This window comes from Cebus imitator, unplaced genomic scaffold (assembly GCF_001604975.1).
Source record: "Cebus imitator isolate Cc_AM_T3 unplaced genomic scaffold, Cebus_imitator-1.0 Scaffold491, whole genome shotgun sequence".
NCBI classification, from domain to species: Eukaryota; Metazoa; Chordata; class Mammalia; order Primates; family Cebidae; genus Cebus; species Cebus imitator.
In genome coordinates, this window is record NW_016107806.1 from 2,347,339 (window position 1) to 2,363,298 (window position 15,960).

The following is a 15,960-nucleotide window of genomic DNA, read 5'->3' on the forward strand; positions in this document are numbered from 1 at the left end:
GACGGTCCTTGACCTGGATGAAGCAGAGGGGCGCCTGAGTTCCCATTACCTAGGCAACAACAGCCTGCGAGCCTCCACTCTCCTCCCCTCCCCCACCCAGGCCCCAGTCCGGCGTCCGCTCCGGCCGCCGCCACCGCCCCTGTTTTGTTTCCATGGCGACAGGCGGCGCAGGGCCTGCTCCAAACATAACGCGCTGTGGAAAACATGCTGCTCGGGGGACCACCCCCCCGCAGTCCCCGCTCTGGGACGAGCCCCGAGGGGCCCCAGAGCAGTACAGGCCACGTGCAGTTTGGCAAGAGCCCCCAGACCTGGCCTAGGCGCACAAGACCCCGCTCTCCTGGGCCTGCCGCGCCGTCGGGGGTTCGGGGCTCCACTCAGCCGAAGCGCCGTGACTTTCCGAGGCGCGCCTGGCTGACAGCGTTGTCCCGCTACGGGGCCTGCCTCTGGGTGGGCCAGCGGCCGTCCCTCCCCGAGGCCCGCGGCCCAGTCCCCCGCAGTGCGGCTGCCAGTCGAGCCAAGAGAAGCCTCGCCTGCCCGGGGACCTCCCCAGGCCCCCTGCCCGCCCCGACCCGAGGAGCGGCGGCGGGGGGCGGGTCCGTGCAGGGGAGGGCAAGAGCACAGAAGAAAGTGTTTCCGGGACAGAGGGCGGGCAAGATGGCGGCGCCCATGGAGCTATTCTGCTGGTCAGGGGGTTGGGGCCTGCCGTCAGTGGACCTGGACAGCCTGGCCGTGCTGGTGAGGGGAGGCGCCGGCGCCCTCTGCTGTGCCGTGATGACTGGGGAGGGGGCCGAACTAGCCAAGCATCCGAACTTTGTCAGGGCTACTCAGCACGGGCGCATTGGGAAAAACTGAGGCAGTCAAAGAGCGTACGTGGCCGCTATGGGCTCAATGTCCTGTGCTGTAGTTTTCTAGGTTTCATGCAGCAATGAAAAGACGCCTGGTCGGGAGTTCAGGAGTTGGATTCTAGTCCTTGCTCATCCATTAACTGGCTATGTGACCTTGGGGCGATTCTTTTTCTTCTCTGGGCGTTGTTTCTCCATCAGGAGGTTTACTAGGCTAGACTATCTCAGGGACCTACTCTGGCTTGGAATTCCTGCCTTTCCCTCACCCCCGTTCTTTTCCTCCTCCTCACTTAACAGCATTTACTGAGCCTATTGTTTGTTGGACCAAACGACTCAGCCAGGCTCTGTAGAAAGAGCTTAGAAATCAGACAGACTTAGTTAGCTTCATTCATTCATTCACTCCTGCTTTGAAAAGCATCTATTATATTTCTTCCAAATACTAAATATTGCCGTGCAAAGATGAATAAAATTTGGTTCCTTCCCTTGAGTTTACACAAAGGCAGATAGGTAAGCAAATAAATATAATAAAATATTCAGGTATAAGTAGGAACAGACCACAGATTGTGCCAAAGAGAAGGCATGCTCAGTGCTTCCAAGAAGAGGGATACTTGTTAGGAAAAGCTTCTGAGGATAAATGTTCACAAGGTGGATGACAGGGGAGGAGACAGAGGGAAGGATTTTCCTGACTGACCTGTAATCATGGACATGTCCATAATCTCTCTAAGCCCTGTGTTGTCCATTTGTGAAATAGCAGCGGTAGTGTCTTCCCCTTTTTTCTTTGGACTAGGATACTAAGCAAAGGGCATGGCACATAGGTATTCAATAAATGTTATTTCTCTTCTTGATATCCCTTGTGGGGACCATGGCCCTGCCTTTCTGCCTTCTGCTTCATTCCCTGCAGACCTATGCCAGATTTACTGGTGCTCCACTGAAGGTGCACAAGATCAGCAACCCTTGGCGGAGCCCTTCAGGTACCCAGTATCCTTTGGGGGTGAGGAAGGGTGTGTAAAAGGGGAGGAACATGAGATAGGCAGGAATGTGTTGCAAATATGTGTGAATAGGCAGCTAAGGGCCTGGTTGGTATACTTCTCTCTCAATGTCAGGAACTCTGCCTGCCCTTCGGACCAGTCATGGAGAGGTCATCTCAGTACCACACAAGATCATCACCCACTTTCGGAAAGAGGTAGGTGGCTTGCATAGAGGGTGCTGCCAGTGAGAGAAATTCAGTCAGTTCTGTACATTACACATTTATTGAACACAAGACATATGCCATGCTAGATGTAGGTGACCCAGAGCATCAAGGAGCACACAGCTTGATGGCGGAGACACACACAATCTTGCTGTGATGTATTAAAGCAGTCAGCAAGAGATGCAGCTCAGGGAACTGTTGGGGTATCCAGAGGCACAGTGTCTTCTACCTGTCAGGAGGGAGAAGAGCACAGGCTGAAAGACAGCAGAAGACAGCAGTTGGCCTCTGATGGTGGGACTGGGAAGAGATTTCTTTTCTTTTCGAGATGGAGTCTCGCACTGCTGGTCGGGCTGCAGTGCAGTGGCACAGTCCGAACTCACTGCAACCTCTGACTACAGGGTTCAAGTGATTCTCCTGCCTCAGCATCTGGAATAGCTGAGATTACAGGTCCCTGCCACCAAGCCCGGCTAATTCTATTTTTAGTAGATATGGGGTTTCACCATGTTGGCCAGGCTGGTCTCCAACTCCTGACCTTAGGATCTGCCTGCCTAGGCCTCCCAAAGTGCTGGGATTATAGGTGTGAGCCACCACACCCAGCTTGGAGAGAGATTTCTAAGGGCAACTTCCCTGATTTCCTGGACTAGGTTGGGCTAGATGTGGGGCTAAGGATGGACAAGGCTTAGAGCCAGGTTGGAGAAGTTGAAAGAGCATTACTACAGGAGTGGGCAGGCCTAGGCTATGCTCTTTACTCTGCCACTGACTGTGTGATCTTGGGCAGGCCACTTGACCTCTCAGGGCTGTGCACTCCCTTATTTGTAAAACTAGAGGGCTGAGCCGGCACGTTTTCCAAGGGTTCTTCTAGAACTGATGGTCTGGTTCCAAGAGGAAACCCAGTGTCAGAGTGGGACACTTCCTCATTTCTACTCTCCCAGAGGTTAAAGACCTGGGGAATTAATGGAGAGGCCTGGAAAGAGAGGATCCAGATAAAAGCCAAAGTTCCTGGCAGGGCCGCGGCCCCTGCCCTGATTCCTTAGGTATGAACAGAGCTTTTCCAGCTCCCAAAGTGTTCTAAATTATTTCCTAACACGGGGGCATTGAGAGAAAGAGATTCTTACCCCCATTTCATAGGGGACAAACGGAGGCTCGGGGAGATTTAAAGATCATGCTCAAGAGGTTATTTGGGGACAAAGCTTACTCAGGATGTGGAGGGGGGTGCTGAGAAGCAGGGACTGGAGCCTGGAAAGGTAGGGCAGGCTGAGACCTGGGGGTATGAGTGGAATGTGTATGTGGTAGTGGTGCCTGGGCCATGGAATGAAGTGGAAGAAACAGCCAAGAGCTGGGCACTGAGGGAACAAGCTGGGGGGCCCTGGGCGTGGGTTCCCTGGATCCAGGGAGTGTGAGGATGGCTTTCCCTGGTTCCTGAGGCATGGACTGAGTCCCAACTGCATCTGAGCTCTGCTCTGCTAGCTTTGTGGTGTCTGGATAGGGAAAGTTATTGTTAGAAAGTTGCCGTCAGCAGGCGTCCTTCCAGCTTTCCATGGAAATTCTGGGAGCCGCTCCTAGTTTGCGGCCGGGCCTTCCTTCCTTCTCCCCAATGGACACAGGACCTTGACGGCCAGCGGGCTCCAAGGCCCAGGCCTTTTGCCAACAGCAACAGGCTACTGGCTGGGCCCAGGCAAGGGGGTCTTGGCAGGAAAAGTTCCTTGTTGTACCTCCACTACACACAGAGGCCAGTGGGGGGGTACCAGACAGGACTCCTTCCTCCCAGGTGAAGTGCCCCTACAGCCCCCGAGTGTCCACCCCATGGATGTTTCCTTTACAGAAGTACAATGCTGATTATGACCTGTCAGCTCGGCAAGGGGCAGACACCCTGGCCTTCATGTCTCTCCTGGAGGAGAAGCTGCTGCCGGTGCTGGTGAGTGTGCCCAGACCTCCCAGCATCCATGGCCAGCAGGGGAGGGGTTGGGTGCACACACATGCACACACTGGCTCAGGGAAGCATGGGGTCAGGAGCCCACCTTGAATCAGACACGTGAACTGGCTCAGACCTGCCTGTTTCTTCATGCCTACCCAATCCAGGTACATACTTTTTGGATAGACACCAAGAACTACGTGGAAGTGACCCGGAAGTGGTATGCAGAGGCTATGCCCTTTCCCCTCAACTTCTTCCTGCCTGGCCGCATGCAGCGGCAGTACATGGAACGGCTGCAGCTGCTGAGTGGGGAGCACAGGCCTGAGGACGAGGAAGAGTTGGAGAAGGAGGTAGCTCTGAGACAGGGGGCTATTGTATGAGATGAGCCCTAACGATGATGGCCAGGAAAGGGAGTGCCTGGAGGGGAGGTGGCACTGTCCCCGCAGCTGCAAGCCTACCTGTGTCGTCCCTACAGCTCTACTGAGAGGCTCGGGAGTGTCTGACCCTGCTCTCTCAGCGCCTGGGATCTCAGAAGTTCTTCTTTGGAGATGCGTGAGTCTGACTCCAAGGGGGTCGATGAGTGGCTTGGGAGAAGATACGGATTCAGATGGAGCGGCTGGGCTGGGGCTGGGGCTGGGGCTGGGGCTGGGGCTGGGGCTAGCCGGGGCTCTGGATAGGAGGTCCTTGGGACAGATAGGAGGTCCCTGGTGACAGTGGGGCTGTGTGTGGGGCCGGAGCCTTCTCAGAGGTACAAAAGGGTACAGTGGAGGGCAGCCAGGCACAGGAGGGGCCTGTGGGGCTGTGGGGCACTCAATGTGCCCTTTATGCAGCCCTGGGATAGAGTCCTATTCAGGGCCACGCTGGCGCCACCTGGGAACTCTCCCCATACCAGGTCTAGAACTGTGTGTCCTATCCTTCCCTGGTGGCCGCCTGCTGCCCAGAGCCCACCTCCCGGGGCTGACTCTTCCTCCAGCTCCATCTTCACCCCTCTGCCCCAGTGGTTCTCCTCCATCTCACCCTTCTCTCTCTGCCCAGCCCTGCCTCCTTGGACGCCTTTGTCTTTAGCTACTTGGCCCTGCTCCTGCAGGCCAAGCTGCCCAGTGGGAAGCTGCAGGCCCACCTGCGGGGGCTGCACAACCTCTGTGCCTACTGTACCCAAATCCTCAGTCTCTACTTCCCCTGGGATGGAGGTAAGGGGGCAGATGGGCAGGGGCAGCCCTGGGGAGAGTGGGCAGGGATCCAGGAACAAGTTCCCCAACCCACCTTCCTTCCTTGACCCTCAGCTGAGGTACCACCCCCACGCCAGACACCAGCAGGCCCAGAGACTGAGGAAGAGCCGTACGGGCGCCAGAACCAGATCCTATCTGTGCTGGCAGGGCTGGCAGCCATGGTGGGCTATGCCTTGCTCAGCGGCATAGTCTCCATCCAGCGCGCAACACCTGCTAGGGCCCCAGGCACCCGGGCCCTGGGCATGGCTGAGGAGGATGAAGAGGAATGATTGGTCCTCACGCTCCCAAAACTGGTTTTTCTACTCATGCATTCCAGAGGTCCCTGAGCCTCCTCATTGTTGGTACAGCCAGAAACGGGGTGCTGCCCCCAGAATAAAGCCACTCACACTACTGAGCTCAAACATTTTCTCCTTTAAGGCTGACATTTTTCCTGGCTGGTGCCACAGGAGCCATCTGGGTCCTGAACCTACCCACTGGTGCTGTAGGGCTTCCGCCCTGAGGCTGACAGTGCTGCCCCACGGCCCGGTTCTGCATCTCCAGGAAACACACACAGTCCTGTTTTAGGTCCAGCTCTCCTAGCCTCCCCTTTCCTTACCCTCACCCCCATCCTGCGCCTGTACAGACAGTGAGCTCACCCCAGGCCTGGGCCCGGGCCCAGTTTCCACAACAGGCAGCACACAGCGCACGCTTGCATCAGCATGGGGCTCGGGGGACACTGGGGCTTTCTGATCTTGTTCTAGGGGCCTCCAGCCCCTGGCACCACCTAGAGGGGAAAGTGAGTCACCCAAATCACTACTCCTGGGCTTACGTCACTGTAAGCTCACCCCGGCCCCGCTGTGCCTCTAGCCACAGACAGTGTGTGCGCTGACTCTGTCCCTTTAATGCCCAGGCTGAGCCCAGTGCCTCCTTGGGTATCTGCTCCATCACTGGCGACGCCACAGGTAGGTGTGAATGGAGTAGCCAGGTGAGATCGTCTCCAGGAAGCCCACAGCAGGATCCTCGATGGTAAAAGGCACATCCTTAGAGGAACTAGGAGCGGGGAGAAGCTGAGAGTGTGATCCTGCCAAGGCCCCCACCCTGTCTTCAGCCACTTCCCAGACCCCGCCTTGCCCTCACCGGTTCAGCACGACCACAACGGCAGAGCCGTCAGGATGCATCAGTGCCACTGTGTCCAGGTCGTTCTTCTCACTGGCAACCAGCCCCACTCTCTGGGAGCCCTCAGGAATGAACTTGCTGAATGTGGGAACAGACATGGTCAGGGACTCTGGCCCTCGGGGTACCTCCCATGAGACCCTCTTCTCAGAAGTCACCCACCCACCTACCCACCCCATGAGTCGTACAGAAGCTCTGCCCTGGCTCTCTAGGCCCAGAGCCATGCTGCTGGCCACTGACCCTGCCTTTCCGCATCGCAGCCCCAGCCTCAGGCATTGGGGTTGTCTGTTGCTACCTACTCACTTCCTGCCTCCATGGTACAAGAAGGGATGGGTGGCCTCTCCCAAGGTTCCCACCCTAAACACCTTCCTGCTCCCGCACGGTGTAGAGTGATGTAAGCCATTCCATGCAGGAGATGATAGGCCTGGTATGGAATGGAGGTGCCCGCCCTCCACTCACCTGAAGTGGCCAAGGTGGTAGAACATGGGCTGTTTGTAAAACGTGTCCTTGGTGATGTCTACAATGATGGGGCTGTCGACAAAGTTACGCACCCAGTTGGGTCCTCCTTCAGGGTTCAGAGCGAGGTTCCAGTCAGTCCAGCCAACAACGTGGTACAGGAGGTTCTAGACAAAGAGACAAAGGCTCAACACTGGGGGTCCCCCGAGAGGGTAGGTAAGGGTCACATGAGGGAGAGGGGGCTGTGGGTAGCTCAGCCCTGTGAGGAGTGCACTGTCTTCTTAATAGCTAAGGAGGGGGGTCACGAAGACTGAAGCATCTCAAGGGGAGCTGAGGCAGGTGCAAGTGCCTCAGTAGTTGCAAAGGGGCGGTGAGGTGTGCAGACCTGTGAGGGAAAGGCAAGACAGAACATCATGGTTCCCCAGAATTGCCCAAAAGGACAGGCTAGCTGGGGAGAAGCAGGAGAGGAAAGTCTTCTGTCCATCTTTGGTGAGACTAGGAAGGGGTCTGAGGTCTGCTCTGCAGGAAGCGGGACTGGGGTGGCTTACCGTGATGATGCTGTGGCTGTACTGCATCCCTCGATCCCAGGAGCCTAGCCGCACACTCTGCTCCCAGAACTTGGAGCCCACACAGGCCTCTGAGGCAAAGAGCATGGTGTTGGGGAACAGGCGGTGTGTCTCCCCTAGGGTGGCTTTGGCTGGAGCCAGAAAGTCCAGGTACCAATGTACAGCAATGCCATCAACATACTGAGCTGCCTCTGGGTCTGTCAGTACCTGCAAAGGAAGAGCCACTGACCCTGGACCCTGCACACAGCTTTCTGGACCTTCTAGTTCCTCTTCTAGGAGTCCTGAAGAGGAGTGGTGGGAAGAATGCAACTACAGAGGTTATGGGAGGGATGTCTTTTGTTTTTGAGACAGGACTCACTCTGTGTCTTAGGCTGGAGTACAGTGGTGCAGTCACAGCTCACTGCAGCCTCAGCTTCCTAGACTCAATCAGTCCTCCCGCCTTAGCCTCTTGAGTAGCTGGGACCACAAGGGTGCCACACCCAGCTTGTGTGTGTGTGTGTGTGTGTGTGTGTGTGTGTGTAAGAGATGGGGTTTCAGCATGTTTCCCAAGCTGGTCTTGACCTCCTTGGGTTCAAGTTATCTGCCCACCTTGGCCTCCCAAAGTGCTGGGATTACAGATGTGAGCCACCACCCCCATCCTAGAGAGGTTTAAAGTCACAACTGTGGGGATCCGTGGGGCCCTGGAGGTCCAGAGAGATGGTGCTCTAGGAATCTAATTGAGCTGAGAAATCTCCCTAAGTTTGGAAGACAGTCATTTGGATGCTACACTTGGAGGTCACTGGGGCACCATGGAGGTCCGGGCCTTACCACCTGTGCCCAGTGGGGCAGCAGCAAGCGTTGGTCATCCAGCATAAGTAGACGGACATTGCGGTGAGTACTGTTGGCGAGGGTAGGACCTAGGTCACGGGCAATGAAGTCTCGCTGATGTTCGGGGGTGAAGCCCAGGCACTGGAAGGGGTAGCCACTCAGCAGCCCAGCAGAAGGCTCATTTTCAGCTGTCACTGCCCAGAACTGTAACTTGTGCTCAGCATAGGCATCCAGAAACCTGGCACGAGGAAGGTCATGAATGATTCGGCCAAGAAGGTGGACCAGATCGGCTGGGCGCGGTGGCTCACACCTGTACTCCCAGCACTTTGGGAGGCCAAGGCAGGTGGATCACTTGAGGTCAGGAGTTCGAGAACAGCCTGACCAACCTGGCAAAACCCCATCTCTCCCAAAAACACAAAAATTAGCTGGGCATGGTGGTGGGCACCTATAATCCTAGCTACTTGGGAGGCTGAGGCAGGAGAATCACTTGAACTCAGGAGGTTGAGGTTGCAGTGAGCCAAGATAGCACCACTGCACTCCAGCCTGGGTGATGGAGTGACAGAGTGAGACTCCTTCTCAAAAAAAAAAAAAACGCACGTATACCAGACACCTAGAGAACAGGAAGAAGCCTGGTGGAGTTGGCAAGACTGACAGGCCCAAGTCTGCAAGCCCAAGCAGGTAGAAAGGTGAGCTGAGGAGAGGCAGATCTGGAAGTGAAACCAGGTTGAGGGTTGGGACACAGATCAGGGTGGCCAAAGGGGAGGCCACTTCTGACCCCTCAGCCTTGCCGATCCCTTACTTCACAAAGTATCTGGCCCAGGTCTGGTGGTAGATGTCTCCGGGCTGACCCTTGAGTGACCCCTTCCCATTCACTGCTCCATTGGTCTTGAGCCAAGTGGGTGATGTCCAGGGGCTGGCAAAGAGTGAGATGGGACGCTGGGACAACTGCAGGGCTCGGTGAATCAAGGGTATCTACGGCCAAAGGTAGTGAAGAGAGAAGCACCCAGAGTTGGAACACATACGTGCCCAACCACTATATCAGGTTCAGCCATCAGCCCCCACCCTCCCACCCTGGGACAAAATAACTGGGGACAAAATATCTCTACGGGCAGGCCTCCCCTTCAGCTTCTCAGACTCTAGACATCAAGGCCATCAGGGCCAGAGGAAGCCAGAAAGCTCACCTTGAGCCTGGTATCTTCCTCTGGGAGGCTGAAGTTGTACAACTGAAAATCATCACGGGTGTCTGCATAGGTGTAGATGCGGATGGAGAAGTCACAGCTGGCCATGGGTACCCGGATGATGTTATATTCGATTCCTAGAGAAAAAGATGACCAAGATATGGTAGTCTGAGTCAACAGGAGAGTATGGGACTCTGCTTATCACTTGCCAGTGCTAATAGTCCCTGAGACCAAAGGGCACTTGAGCTTGAGGGTTTGAACCTGTGGAGGCCGGCACCCAGGTGAGGCACAGGCCTTTCTGAGCCTGAGTCCATAAGCACTTAACAGATGATTGGTGGGGAAAACTTATTTCACTGGGCATTAAGATGGGAACCAAATGTCAGGGATGGGCTGAAGTCAGGGTCCAAAGAAAGGTCAAAGAAAAGTGTGGGCCGGGTCCAGTGGCTCTCACCTGTAATCCCAGCACTTTGAGAGGCCGAGGTGGATGGATCACAAGGTCAGGAGTTCGAGATCAGCCTGGCCACCATCTCTATGAAAAATACAAAAAATTAGCCAGGCATGGTGGCGAGTACCTGTAAGGCCAGTTACTCAGGAGGCTGACGCAGGAGAATTGTTTGAACTCGGGAGGCAGAAGTTGCAGTCAGCCGAGATCACGCCATTGCATTCTAGCCTGAGTAACACTGTGAGACTCCATCTCCCCTCAACACACACAAAAAAGAGAGAAGTGTTGGCTGGGCTTGGTGGCTCACACCTGTTATCCCAGCACTTTGAGAGGCTGAGGTGGATGGATCATTTGAGGTCAGGAGTTCAAGCCTAGCCTGGCCAACACAGTGAAACCCTATTTCTACTAAAAACACAAAAATTAGCCAGGTAGTAGTGGTGTGTGCCTGTAATCCCAGCTACTCAGGAGGCTGAGGCAGGAGAATCGCCATAGCCTGGGAGACACAGGTTGCTGTGAGCTTAGATCGCGCCACTGCACTCCAGTCTGGACATCAGAGTGAGATTATGTGTCAAAAAAGAAAAAAAAATGTCATTGGTACTATGTCACCTCATCCCCTTCCTCCTCACCTTCTTCAGAGAAGTATGATTTAAGTAGCAAATTCTGGGCAGGGAGTGACAGGGCAAGGATGTTGAGAGCAGCAGCATCTGTCATGGCCCCTCCAAATCCCTTTATTTTCTGGAACTTCTGTTCTGGCTGCAGGGTCAGTAGCAGGCCTGAGGACATCCACAGGGAATAAGGCCATCAGTGCCCAGGGGAGAAACTCCATGGTGATCACTGACACCGTTTACCTCTAGGAGGACCCAGCCTGGCCCAGGGGTGAGGGCTGTAGTGGTTACCTGTGCCCGTGCGATTAGCCTGGATGGTCCCCGTACTCAGCTCCATCCGACGCCCACTGCGTGTGCTCTCATAGCGGCTGAAGGTACCGAGGGCAGGAAAGGTCAGGGGGTCAACAGAGTCACAGTATGTGGCATTGCAGACACAGACCACCGAACTATAGCCGAAGCTTTTAGGGATGCAGGGGCGGGCACCTGGGAGGGAGGGAGCACAAGCAGGCATGAAGTCTGATGAAACGTGGAGAACGAACACAGCTGCTAGGTGAGACTGAGCACGGTTTCAAATATCCTCAGCCCAAAGTTGGTCTCAGTCACTCAAAAGGACTTATTAAGCACCTACTCAAAGTCTACCACCAGTTTACTAGGAGGCTGCCAAAGGACTATAAGGCAGAAGGGAGCCTCTGTGCTACCTCCCAACCGCCTTGACTCACTTACCTGATGCCCACGACACTGCCTGAAGTAGAAGCAATCCCGTGAGGCTGGCGGCCATGATGCTTACCCTACCCGAGGGTTTGGGACATTCCTGAAGACAGAATGAGGAGCGGCTGAGAAGCCCCCTCTACCTCTCAACTGCTCTGCTGGGCACGGCTTGGCTGCTTAAGGGTGCCCATGGCCTAGTCTCCCACATTCATTAGGACAAGGCCCACAGACACCTGGGTGCAGCCCTCCCTGCAACCCCTCTGGTGACAGATCTCTGCCCATCCCCAATCAGGAGGCTCCCCACCACTCTTCCCACCCATTTCAACTTCGACCTCTCCCTTCATCTGTTTCTTGCTCAAAGAGCCATGATGATCCTGCATTCAAAGAGAGTCTATCATTCACTGAATTCCAGTGCCAGGATTCCAGAAGCTGTGTGAGGAGGCCGATTGGGAGCTCTCGCTCTTACCTCTCTCGAAAGACGAGAAAACTCCATCACCTGAGGGTCACTGGATGAGGAGAAGATCGCAGGGGTTCCAGAGTCTCCGAAGGATAGAGGATCCACTAAACAAAAACAAGGATGCAGGTACCTACCTTAGCTAAGGGCACTAGTCTAGTCCTGCAGGTAATTCTGGCTTCCCTATGTGAAAGGGTCATGTGAGCACTAGAAGAGTCACGTGACACAGGCAGCGCGGTAATTGCAGCCATATTTGAAAAGGGCAACTGACTTCCTCCAAGCTGTTACAGATTATTCACCCTATAAAACTCTGAAGGGCATGTGTGCGTGACAACTTTAGGAAGAGCCTAGAACACAGATCTGGGTGAAGAATCGGGTAGAGGCTCCTAAATCCCAGAGGATGGGAACCACAGCAGGCATACTGCTTTTTGTATAAAAATTTCAAAACGGTAAAAATAAAGCTGATCCAAAAAAACGAAAACAAAAAAAACTTCACTGCACAAAATGCTGAGGCTACCGAGATGTTCAAGACACCTTCTTAGCCCTATAGAGGTGTGTGAGGCATAGAAGTCAGACAGAGATATTTACAAATAAAGACAGAAACGGTAACAGCTGTGCATGGAGAGCTCTCTGAGATGGGGAGGGAGCATTCGTGGGTAGGGAATTATCCAGGACAGCGTCACACAGGAAAAAGTGAAATGAAGTGTAGGGGTCAGGGAGGATGGGACACTGCAGTAGGAAGGCAGGACTGGAGGGAGTAGTCAGTGTGGGTCCTCTGAGCCTTCCCTTGTTTCATCATCAAGGGCCTGAGAGAGTCATATGACACAGGCAGTGAGGCCATTGCAGCCATATCTCAAAAGGGCAATTGGTTTCCAGATGCAGATGGTAATAACTGTTCTTCCTTCCTTACAGGACGCGGAGGTTTGTGAAGTAGTTCAGAAACCAGAAAGTGTTGTACAAAGCCACATCCTCAGTGCCTCATGAACCACATGAAATGAGATCTAGCAGGAGTGGTACACACAGTCATGACCTACTTCCAGGGCTCACCCCATTTCCTCACCTGGAAAATGGAGGCAGTGCCACAACCTCACAGGGCGGTTACTGCAGTCAGGGAGGTAAGTGCAGTGCCTGGCAACTTAGTAGGTGCCTGGGATCTATTTGTAGTGTGTATCTTTTTTTGTACAGTCTCAGTGAGATGCAAGGTTGGTGTCCTGGCGACACCATTGACTGGCTGTTTTACCCTCAATAAATCAATCACTCTAAGCCTCTGTTTCATCTATTAGAGGGGGCGCTAAGTCCTACCTCACAGAATGGTTGTGAGGTTTGAGTGTGGTAAGTGTCTCTAGTACACCAGTGGCACTAAACATTGCAACATGTTGGGCCTCTGTTCCTGGAGTTCCCTGAAGGAACGTCTCACTCATTCTAAATAGCCTCATATCCTTATAGACAGCCGGGCACAGAGGTGGCTGTCAAGTTGTAGAGCTGAACTAGGTGCTTCACTGCGTCCGTCTCCACCCCTTCCAGACTTCCTGCTTTTCTTTTTTCTTTTGAGATGGAGTCTCACCCTGTCACCCAGTCAGGGGTGCAGTGGCCAATCTCAGCTCACTGCAACCTCCGCCTCCCGGGTTCAAGCAACTCTCCTGCCTCAGCCTCCCAAGTAGGTGGGACTACAGGTGCACCCTGCCACGCCCTGTAATTTTTGTATTTTTTTAAATACTAATTTTTGTATTTTTAGCAGAGACCGAGTTTCACCATGTTAGCCAGGCCGGTCTCAGCCTCCTGACCTCAGGTGATTCACACGCTTTGGCCTCCCAATGCGCTGGGATTACAGGTGTGAGCCACCACGCCCCGCCTGATTTCCTGCTTTTCTAGGAAACGTTGCACAGGACTTGTTCTGAGTAGGGGAGGTAATATCTCTTACGTTACTTCCCTCAGGTTCATTCATCTCACTCACAGATATTTCCTGAGCAGTTCCACATTTGCCTCTCCTGCTCTAGTGAGTTTAGAAGTCCAACCGTCTCCTTCCTCTTTCCCTCTGCGTACAGTCAGTGGGCCTCTTCTTTTCTGGCCAGGTACGGAACAATTTTTTTTTTCAGACAGGGTCTCGGTATGTTGCCCAGGCTGGAGTGCAGTGGCTAGATTTCGGCTCAGGCAACCTCTGCCCCTCAGGCTCAAGTAATCCTCCCACCTCAGCCTCCAGAGTAGCTGGGACTACAGGCGCGCATACCACACATGGCTAATTTCTGTATTTTTTGTAGAGACAGGGTCTTGCTGTGTTGTGCAGGTTGGTCTCAAATTCCTACACTCAAAGGATCCTCCTGCCTTGACTTCACACAGTCCTGGGATTACAGGGTGAGGCCACTGCACCCGCCCTTTTTTCTTCTTTTTATACTTCATTTTGTAAAATTTTTCCAGGGTGGCTCGGCACAGTAGCTCACATCTGTAATCCCAGCACTTAGGGAGGCTGCAGCAGTGGATCACTTGAGGATAGGTGTCAAGGCCAACATGGTGAAAACCCATCTCTAATAAAAATACAAAAATCAGCCAGTCATGGGGTGGTACACGCCTGTAATCCCAGCTACTTGAAAAGCTGAGGCACGAGAATCCAGGAAGTGGAGGAGGTTGCAGTGACCCAAGATTGTGCCACTGCACTCCAACTTGGGAGACAAAGTAACACTCTGTTTCGTTTTGTTTCCTTTTTTATTTTGAAAGGAGTACCTGAAACCAAACACTGTTTTAAAAAATAAAAAATTCCAGGGTGGATATTATCTCATCTTTCAAATTTCTTGTACAATGTGATTTGTCCTTGGGAATTTTCTATTTTATTTTGTAAAAAAAGTTAGTTTGAATAAAGACTAATGTTTATTGTGTCAAAAACAAAATTACAATAGATTTAAAGATCTGGACTGGATTTTTTCTTTCTTTCTTTCTCTCTTTTTGAGATGGAGTCTTGCTCTTTTGCCCAGGCTGGAGTGCAGTGGCATGATCTCGGCTCACTGCAAACTCCAACTCCTAGGTTCAAGGAATTCTCCTGCCTCAGCCTCCCAAGTAGCCGGGATGCCAGGCACACGCCACCAAGCCTGGCTAATTGCTGTATTTTTGGTCAACATGAGGTTTCACCATGTTGGCCAGGCTGATCTCGACCTCCTGACCTCAGGTAATCCACCCACCTCGGCCTCCCAAAATTCTGGGATTACAGGCTTGAGCCCTGTGCCCAGTCCTGATTGGGGTTTTCTACAAAAAATTGTGAAGCTTTTCTGCAATATTTTATAATAAAGTCCTACTGATTCATAGTTGATTTTATATTTTGTAAGTCAGGTGAAATGGGTGAATTCTTCCCTGTGCAGGATGTACTACTACACGTTGCAGAATGTCTTACCTTTCCTTGGGCTCCATCCACTGAATTCTCAAAGTGCCTCCTAATCATTGTCTCTATGAAAGATGCCCCACAAATTTCCAAAATGCCCCTAGGGGGTGCCTGAAAGCCACTGCCCTCAGTGCCTCTTCTCAAACACCCAAGCCTCACTGCAGTGACCACTAGAGGCATACTAGGTGGCCACAATCACATTCCTCTGTCCCCTTTGGATAGCACTTGAAAAGGAGTTAGCTCAGGCCTGGTGTGGTAGCTCATGCCTATAACCCCATCCTTTAAGGAAGCTAAGATGAGAGGATCCCTTGACGCCAGGAGTTCAAGACCAGCCTGTGCAACATAGGGAGACTCTGTCTCTAGAAAATAAAGTTTTTTTTGGTGGGAGGGAGAAACGGGGTCTCCATATGTTTCCCAGGCTTGTGTCAAATTCCTTGACTCAGGCAATCTGCCTGCCATGGCCTCCCAAAGTGCTGGGATTACAGGTATAAGCCACCATGCCTGGTCACTAGAAATGATTTTTTTTTTAATTGGCCAGGCATGGTGGTGTGCACCTGTGGTTCCAGCTACTTGGGAGCCTTAAGGCAGGAGGATTACCTGAGCCTGAAAGATTGAAGTGAGGGATGACCACACCACTGCACACCAGGCTGGGCAACAAAGCAAGAACCTGTATCAAAAAATAATAACAGGCCAGCCACGGTGGCTCACGCCTGTAATCCCAGCAGTTTGGGAGGCTGAGGCGGGCAGATCACCTGAGGCTGGGAGTTCTGGACCACCCTGACCAATATGGAGAAACCCCATCTCCACTAAAAATACAAAATTAGCTGGGCATGGTGCCACATGCCTGTAATCCCAGCTACTCATGAGGCTGAGGCAGGAGAATCGCTTGAAGCCCGGAGGTGGAGGTTGCAGTGAGCTGAGAGCCAAGATCACGCCATTGCACTCCAGCCTGGGTAACAAGAGCAAAACTCCGACTCAAAATAATAATAAGTAAATAAATAAACAATGCTGTGGCAAATTCCTACACATATATCTTTTTTTTTTTTTTTTTTT

General features: G+C 53.1%; 2 protein-coding genes across 4 annotated transcripts; one reads left to right on the plus strand and one right to left on the minus strand.

Annotated features, from left to right (window-relative positions):
- Nucleotides 1–5: 5 nt before the first annotated feature.
- On the plus strand, nucleotides 6–5,561 carry MTX1 (metaxin 1). The gene is made up of 8 exons (XM_017513482.2): nucleotides 6–735; nucleotides 1,744–1,813; nucleotides 1,946–2,025; nucleotides 3,854–3,946; nucleotides 4,111–4,293; nucleotides 4,419–4,495; nucleotides 4,979–5,133; nucleotides 5,227–5,561. The coding sequence occupies exons 1-6, from the start codon at nucleotides 205–207 to the stop codon at nucleotides 4,425–4,427; spliced, it is 966 nt and encodes a 321-aa protein (XP_017368971.1). The 5' UTR covers nucleotides 6–204; the 3' UTR covers nucleotides 4,428–4,495; nucleotides 4,979–5,133; nucleotides 5,227–5,561.
- GBA (glucosylceramidase beta) lies at nucleotides 2,078–11,751 on the minus strand. Of its 3 annotated transcripts, none has more exons than XM_017513481.2 (12): nucleotides 11,553–11,751; nucleotides 11,102–11,189; nucleotides 10,670–10,861; nucleotides 10,400–10,546; nucleotides 9,335–9,468; nucleotides 8,953–9,125; nucleotides 8,154–8,391; nucleotides 7,329–7,553; nucleotides 6,784–6,947; nucleotides 6,289–6,405; nucleotides 6,079–6,201; nucleotides 2,078–2,285 (listed from the first exon to the last, which is right to left on the minus strand). In XM_017513481.2, the coding sequence occupies exons 1-11, from the start codon at nucleotides 11,577–11,579 to the stop codon at nucleotides 6,096–6,098; spliced, it is 1,611 nt and encodes a 536-aa protein (XP_017368970.1). In that variant the 5' UTR covers nucleotides 11,580–11,751; the 3' UTR covers nucleotides 2,078–2,285; nucleotides 6,079–6,095. The 3 variants fall into 3 exon arrangements, with proteins under 3 accessions (XP_017368970.1, XP_017368969.1, XP_017368968.1); XM_017513480.2 differs by lacking the exon at nucleotides 2,078–2,285 and adding an exon at nucleotides 5,564–5,935; XM_017513479.2 differs by lacking the exon at nucleotides 2,078–2,285 and having other exon boundaries at nucleotides 5,564–6,201.
- Between the last annotated feature and the right edge of the window lie 4,209 nt (nucleotides 11,752–15,960).

What these genes read in the sequence shown, in the direction of transcription:
- GBA (XM_017513481.2), bottom strand. Translation starts at nt 11,579, where the DNA reads ATGGAGTTTTCTCGTCTTTCGAGAGAG. An exon ending in GGCTAATCGCACGGGCACAG is followed by an intron (nt 10,547 to 10,669) that starts GTAACCACTACA and finishes GGATGTCCTCAG; the next exon opens with GCCTGCTACTGACCCTGCAG. An exon ending in TGCCCCACTGGGCACAGGTG is followed by an intron (nt 7,554 to 8,153) that starts GTAAGGCCCGGA and finishes CTTCCTTTGCAG; the next exon opens with GTACTGACAGACCCAGAGGC.
- MTX1 (XM_017513482.2), top strand. Translation starts at nt 205, where the DNA reads ATGCTGCTCGGGGGACCACCCCCCCGCAGTCCCCGCTCTGGGACGAGC. An exon ending in TGGACAGCCTGGCCGTGCTG is followed by an intron (nt 736 to 1,743) that starts GTGAGGGGAGGC and finishes CATTCCCTGCAG; the next exon opens with ACCTATGCCAGATTTACTGG. An exon ending in AGAAGCTGCTGCCGGTGCTG is followed by an intron (nt 3,947 to 4,110) that starts GTGAGTGTGCCC and finishes TACCCAATCCAG; the next exon opens with GTACATACTTTTTGGATAGA.